This window comes from Chenopodium quinoa, unplaced genomic scaffold, assembly GCF_001683475.1.
Source record: "Chenopodium quinoa cultivar QQ74 unplaced genomic scaffold, ASM168347v1, whole genome shotgun sequence".
Taxonomy (NCBI): domain Eukaryota; kingdom Viridiplantae; phylum Streptophyta; class Magnoliopsida; order Caryophyllales; family Amaranthaceae; genus Chenopodium; species Chenopodium quinoa.
This window is the reverse complement of record NW_018743863.1, coordinates 916,222-923,924: the sequence shown is the minus strand read 5'-3', so window position 1 is coordinate 923,924 and position 7,703 is coordinate 916,222. Positions and strand designations below refer to the sequence as shown.

General features: G+C 38.2%; 1 protein-coding gene across 1 annotated transcript; it reads left to right on the top strand.

The window, feature by feature from the left end:
• The first annotated feature begins 3,836 nt into the window (after positions 1-3,836).
• Positions 3,837-5,564, top strand: LOC110686526. The gene has a single exon (XM_021863146.1). It carries the CDS (start codon positions 3,837-3,839, stop codon positions 5,562-5,564), a length of 1,728 nt encoding a protein of 575 aa, XP_021718838.1.
• The last annotated feature ends 2,139 nt before the right edge of the window (positions 5,565-7,703 follow it).

Here is a 7,703-nt window from a genome sequence, read left to right as displayed (position 1 = left end):
ATTTCAGTTTTCAACTCAACATTTCATGTTCATCAAAACTACCTAGTATTTTAAATACATGATATCCAATCGTCCTTTCGGACTTTAGTTATAAAAGTCAATTATTAGAAGTTGTATTTTAGAAATACCTTTTATTCCTTGAGAACCATTCTCAAAAGATTTCCTTTTACCAATCATTGAAAACAATATAATTTGATTTAGAATTTTACAAATATAAGTTCAAAGTATAACCATTTATCAAGTTCATAATAAGTTTGAAATTCAAAGCACACATGCAAACTTTCAATCTTATTGAGCATTTTATCCACGCATTAACATTTGTCCCTTTTGGGCGAGAATAAAATGATTCCAAGATCTCAAAATCAAAAAGTGATTAAGCATGCTTTAGCTTGTCTTAACACTTAATATTTTAAGGTAAGCAATCCAATTGCTAATAGTTCTAAGCCACTCTTGGTTCGATAAAACGTCGCATCTAATGCTTCCTTGACATTTTATCTCCATTGCCACGACATCTAAGGACTCCTTACTGATATCGTTGAGCTTAACCAAGACAACTTGTATACCTAGTATACCTTACATTCCTAGTGAAGCGGTGATGCCTCGCTTTAGCGTAGCCGCCCATCACCACGCGTATTAGTTGGGTAAGTGTTGTTCTTGGATGACAAGTTTGGCTCAACATTATAGGGACCTAGGGTTTCTATGTTGGTTGATTTAAGTGAACTTAATTAATCATCACAACATTTGAAATCCTAAACATGCATCTATCATACCATTCATTCATATATAAACACAATTATATATAAGACATAAGTATAAGATGCATTTGGCAACTAGCATGACCCCTTGAGTCTTCAAGTCTCCAAGGGTCTTCAATACATTCTCTTGGCTTGTCTTCTTAGAAACTCCGTCTTGAGACATCTCCGCCAAATATGCAAATACTAGTTACTATAACTAGAATTAATCTAAATATTAAGGTACAAAAATACGCAACGGTACGCAGACCATATTTAGATTTACAAAAATACATAACGGATCGCAGTCTGTATTTACTATTCTAGTCAGGCCCCACTAGTTGCCATTTTCCAAAAACCTGTGATAGAACATACATTCCATTCATCCATTCCCTATATGTGAATGACCCATGCATTTTACAACGAAAAACAAGTAACAATGCATAACACGCGCAAACTAGTAACTAACTTAGGTGGTTAATCCAATTAACATTCCTAATTAAAACTAGTCAAAGTTGTTTTCCGATTATGTGATTAAAACGCAATAAAATTAACTCAAGTAATTAACAAAGGTCCCACTTAATTCCGCATCCAACTTAATTAATCCAATTAAAAGCCGGTTAACCCATATTTTGCCAAAATATTTTGCAAATGCCGGCAAAATCGAGGCCTAGCCTCGTTAAAATTATCGAGGATTAAAACAGCAAAATAGCAAACACATAGCCCAACGATGCATTATGATCCCTAAGTGCTTAGCACTAAGGCTTGAGGTTCCTTGCATGGCCGCACCCGCACAACCCCTTGTGGCCCAAGCACGTGGGAGTGATCTCAATGTCGTATACACGTTACACCAGCCACATCAGCGCACTTGCACACACACAAGACATGGCCTCAAAGGTCCTAAATCATGCGAGCTTATGTTGCCTAGCAACACATCCACTACTAGAAAAAGGTTAAATTCCGACGGAATTCTTTCTTCCGACGGACTTCAATCCCCTCGATAATTTCAAACTTTTTGGCGGAATTTGGATGTGTAGGAAAAATCCGTCGGAATTGGAACCTTCCGACGGAAAAATCCGTAGGTATCATTCCGATGGATTTTAATTTCCTCGGAAATAACTTGTTCCGACGAAATATTCCGTCGGAAAAATATTTCCGAGGGAATATTCCGTCGGAACAGGTTATTTCCGACGAAATTAATTCTGTCGGAAGCCTTCAGCAAATTAAAAAAAAAACCCTTGTATTTTCTGCCCTCTTTGCGACAGAAACCCAGCAAAAAGAAAGAGAGGGAAAAGGAGAAAGAGAAAGAAAGGGAGAAAGAGGAAGAGAGGGAAAGGGAGAAAGAGAAAGAGAGAAGGAGAAAAGGAGGAGGGGAATTCGCCTCCGACTCCACCACCAGCCGCACCTGGTCGCCGCCGGTGCAGGTAAGGCTTTGGTTTATTTTTTCATTTTTATTTTTATTAAATCTTGCAAACCCTAACAACCACAACCACCACCGTAGGGTTCGCCGGAATTCACCACAGCTGCGCCGCATATCACCACAAACACCAATTGTTGACCGGAATTAACTCAAACTGTCGCCTTGGTAAGTGGTTAGCCAATTTTTTTATTTTTTTTATTTTTTTTTTTTTTTTTTTTTAATTTACTGCTTTGTTGTTGTTGGGGGTTTTTGGGGGTGTTTATATAATTTTTTTTGTTAATTAAACTGCCACCACCGCGACACCAGGCCGTCGCCAGTCTGCAACCACCGCGACGCCCAACCACGTCTGGCAGCAGGTTGTGTGTTTGGTTTTTTTCTTTTTTTTTTCTTTTTTTTTTTTTTTGGTTTTTTTCATTATATGTTTATAGCATTTAAATTTTATTAATATACATAGGCAACACAAACTTAGTTCCTAATTGTTTAATTTGCATTTTTTTGTAGGATTTGTAGATTTTCTTGGTTGTTTGGCACTAATTAGTGCAGATCTACAGGTTAGACACTATATAAAACCAAAAATTATAAGTTTATTTTATACTCGGCATGTTAGTTGATAAATGTATTTAGATATATGTTAGTTTATTATTGTTTTCTGTGTAGTGTATATAATCAGTTCTATTTATATTTTAATATGTTGAAATATTTGAAATGAATGTGTTTATTTTATGATATGTTAGTTTAATTTAGTTTATTTAAGTTTAGTTTTTAATTATTGTATTATAACATGTTAACATATTTTTGTTTAGTTCATTATGATAATGTGTATTAGTTTAGTTTATTTTAATTTAGTTATGTTTATTTCACCATTACTTTAGTTTAATGTAGTGTTTGTTAGTTTATTTAGTTTAGTTTATTTTAAAATATTTAGTTTAATTTTGTGTATGTTAGTTAATTTAGTTTAATATTTTTGTTTGATATAATGTTTGTTATAATATTTAATAATTGTGCTTCTTTTTTTGCTTATATTAGTTTAGTTTAATTATAATAAATCTCTATTTAGTATAATGCATGTGACCTTCACTTTATATATATATATATATATATATATATATATATATATATATATATATATATATATATATATATATATAATAAATGAATCATTTGCATAATCATTTTCCTAGATACCCGTTCAAGGCATACACAATAGGATTATGTCTTGAATATTCCCCGGTTGGGACTGTCCTTGTACGCTTATTCTCACTTAGGTGGTGAATGTAAGCCTTGTTTTTTATTTTACGGAAAATCGTGTCTTTTCATTTCTCTACAGTGTTCTCTGGGTACATATGTAGGTGTGTTTAATTGCCTACATCGTGTACTTGGAGAACTGTAGAGAAATGCTGAAGGATTTTCCGTAGAATTGAAAACCTGGCTTACATTCACTAGTGGGATTAAACGTACAAGGATGGGTTAGGTTGGAGTGATAAGGACCCTTTGGAAGCATTTCATATCTCATTTGCATTTTCATGAATGATTGATGGATAATGGTTAGGAAGTACGCTTTGTGACTAATATGCGTGAGTTGTGTAGAAGTTGTAATCATGAAACGAACATAGCGTAGCTGGATGTATGAAAGAAAGGTCGGGCCATATGTTAATCCAGAGTTTGAGAAAGGGGTTGATTAATTCATGCAATACGTCAAAGATAATCCCGAAACTAGTAACCCGAATGAAGTTAGGTGTCCATGTGCTAAATGTAAGAACAAACGGCTTTGGGACCCAGATACGGTTAAACTTCATTTGTTTCGCGCGGGTTTTGTACCTAATTACTATGAGTGGATGTGTCACGGGGAAGGGTTTCCGACAGTTCCTGCAAGAGGGACCAACGAATATCGTGAAATGGTTTTCGATGCGTTTGGTCAAAGTCAGGATCATGTGCATTCCGAAGAGGCTGGTGTTTCATCAGAAGAGGAGCTTAATGCACAAGCTAAGCATTTTTTGGATTTGTTGAAGGCTTCTGAAAGGCCATTATACGAAGGTAGTTCGTTATCTGTGTTGGAGATGGCCGCTAGAATCACAAGTCTAAAGTGCGAGTATAATCTTCCGCACAAATGTGTCGATGGGTTTGTTTCACTTCTCAGTGAAGCAATTCCTAACAACAATCAAATGGTTGACACATTCTATGAGGTGAAAAAGATTGTGAAGGGCTTGGAAATGCCTCATGAAAGGATTCACGCTTGTCCTAATGGATGTATGTTGTTTTGGAAGGATGATGCCGAGATGTCTACATGTAGGGCGTGTGGCAGCGATCGCTACAAGCAAACTTCCAAGGGTAGCCTAGTGCCTTTGAACATTTTGTTTTATTTCCCGATAACACCCAAGCTGCAAAGGTTGTTTACAACCAAGACTATTTCGGAGGAAATGACATGGCATTCGAAAAATCCTCGAGTGCAAGGCACTATGGCACACCCTAGTATTAGTGAAGCTTGGAAACACCTGGACAACTGCTTTCCAGAGTTTGCCTCCGAGCCTCGTAATGTTCGGCTTGGTTTGTGTACAGATGGTTTCGCTCCTCATGGCAAGTTTGGGGGACAATATTCTTGTTGGCCTGTCATTTTGACCCCTTACAACCTGCCCCCCTCAATGTGTATGAAAAGACAATTTATGTTCCTTTCGTTGCTCGTTCCTGGTCCTAAAAATCCTAAGGGAAACTTGGATGTGTACATGCAACCGTTGATTGAGGAGTTGAAACAGTTGTGGGAAGTTGGTGGACATACGTACGATATTTCCATGAAACAGAATTTCAATCTTCGAACAGCCATCCTATGGACCGTTAGTGACTTCCCGGCTTACGGTATGTTGTACGGTTGGGCCACATCTGGTAAGAAAGCTTGTCCATATTGCATGGACAAAAGCAAAGCATTTTGGCTAGAAAATGGTTGTAAGGTGTCTTGGTTTGATTGCCACCGCAAGTTCCTTTCGACGAATCACCCTTTCCGGAATAGTAGAACTGCGTTCTGCAGAAACAAAGTCGAAAAGGGTGCCCCTCCACACATTATGTCAGGAGAGGAGCTGTGGGAATGTGTGAAAGACCTTTCAAAGGCTACAGATGGGCCCGAGTCACTTCAACGCCTCAAAAAAGATAAGAAGGGGTGGTTCAAGCAAAGCATAATGTGGGAGCTTCCATATTGGAAACATTTGCTTGTTCGTCACAACCTAGATGCCATGCACATTAAAAAGAACTTCTTTGATCAGTTATTTCACACTGTAATGGCAGTGAAAAAGCAGACGTGTGACACGCCATCTGCTCGAAATGACATTGCCAAATATTGTAAACGTCCGCAGCTTCATCTTCAGCAAGATGATAGGGGAAAAGAGGTCATGCCAATGGCTCCATTTTCTCTTGACAAGGCCTAGAGAAAAGTTTTGTGTGAGTGGGTTAAACAGCTGCAGTTTCCTGATGGTTACGCCTCCAACTTGAGCAGATGCGTCGATTTACAAGCATGTACGCTCCACGGAATGAAAAGCCATGATTGTCACGTGTTCATGGAGAGGTTGTTTCCTACTGCTCTGCGGGAATTGCTCCCTATATATGTTTGGAATGCAATAACAGAGATCAGCCAATTCTTTCGCGATTTGTGTTGCTACACAACAACGGTTAGTGACATAGCTGAGATACTCTGCAAGCTTGAGAAGGTTTTTCCCCCAGCATTCTTCAACTCCATGGAGCATTTACCCATTCATTTGCCTTATGAAGGGAAGTTATGTGGTCCTGTGCAATATAGATGGATGTATCCGTTCGAAAGGTAAATCAAAGACCCATGCACATCCTATTTAATACATCAAATTCGCTGTAATGTCATGTTTATATACATTAATATGATTACAGGTTCCTCAACCATTTGAAAAGAAAAATTGGAAACAAGGCTCGAGTTGAAGGATCCATTTGCAATGCTTATCTTACCGAGGAGATAGCAAACTTCTGCAGTAACTACTTCCAGGCGACAGTTGACACTAAAACATGAGATCTCGGTCGCAATGTGAATGCCGATGTGGACTCCACTGTGGACGACGCTGAAATTCCAGAGTTGTTCAAGGAGGATAGCGGTCGTGAGTCAACTAAGGGTAAAAATCGGTATTTGGATGAAAAAGAACTTAATTTTGCTCATCTTTTCGTGTTACGAAACACCGGCATTCTTGGTGAATACAAAAGGTATAACATAGTTTAGTGAGTGAAGTGTAGTTGGATGATAGGATCATCTCAAATGATTTCAATGTTTACTTACATTAATTTTGGCCTTGTAGGAAGTTTGAGGACTATGTCCTTAGTACTCGACCTGATCTACCTAGAGAAGAAGTAATGGAGAAATGCAAAGCTGAATTTCCTGATTGGTTTCATAGCAAGGTGATGTCCACTGTCTAAACGTAGGATAATTATGATTTACTATTCGTTGCTATTTAATTAACTCATTTAGGGAAGTGTGACTGTTATATTTAAAACGTTTATAGGTTATTGAGGAGGAACAAAACTCGGATGTGCTGCGAGCGTTGTGCATGCGCCCTTTCAAGCGTGTTCAAACTTGGAAGCAGATTTTTGTCGGTGGCTTTAATTTCCATACATATGCCCATGGCAAGCACAAATCTACGATGAATTACGGGGTGTGTGTAGCAAGTGCGGATGGTGGAGAGTACTACGACATTTTAGACGACATTATAGAACTGGTCTACACTGGTCCCAAAAAGCAGTACAAGACTATTTTGTTTAAGTGTAGTTGGATGGATTGTGGTAGGGGAATGAACATACATGAACAGTACAAGCTTGTCGAAGTGAATCATACTAAGAAATACCCCAAGTACGATCCCTTTGTCTTGTCTTACCAAGTGACTCAAGTGTACTACGCATCATACCCAAGCCTGAAACGGGATCGAATACAATGGTGAGCTGTTTTTAAAACACAAGCAAGATCAGTGGTTGATGCTCCGGTGGACTTAAAGTTCTTGCAAGCACCATCCCCACAATTACATGTAACACTTTGCCCACCGAATGATATTCCAGACTATGTACAAGACGATGATGATGACGATGGTTTTGTTATCTCGAGCGATAAAGATGATGAATCTAGCATCAACTCTGGTGATAGTGACGAGGATGATGATATCGATGTATTATTAGATGATAGTAGCGATGATTCCTGTAGTGATAGTAGTAGTGATGACATTAATCAATAGGGGAATTTGTTACTCTCCTTCTTTGAATTTGCTTATTATTGTACACTAGACAAATGGATTGGTCTTTTAATAAATCGATCATTACTTTTACGCTGAAATGTTATTGCATTGCCCGAGTCCCTTGTAACTTATAATATGTTGTAATGTTATTATCAACAGCTACAGGTCATCATGGCGGGCGGTAAAGACACAGGTCAACGGGGAATGCAGATCGACGATTCCGATGATGACATGGAGGATGCTCTTGGTTTGGATAATATTCAAGAGCCGACTTCCAGCTCATCACGAGGTCAGACTCAAGAGCGTTCACAGTTGCCGGTTTTAGAC

Coding starts and splice junctions, on each gene's coding strand:
- LOC110686526 (XM_021863146.1), top strand. CDS start 3,837: ATGCAATACGTCAAAGATAATCCCGAAACTAGTAACCCGAATGAAGTT.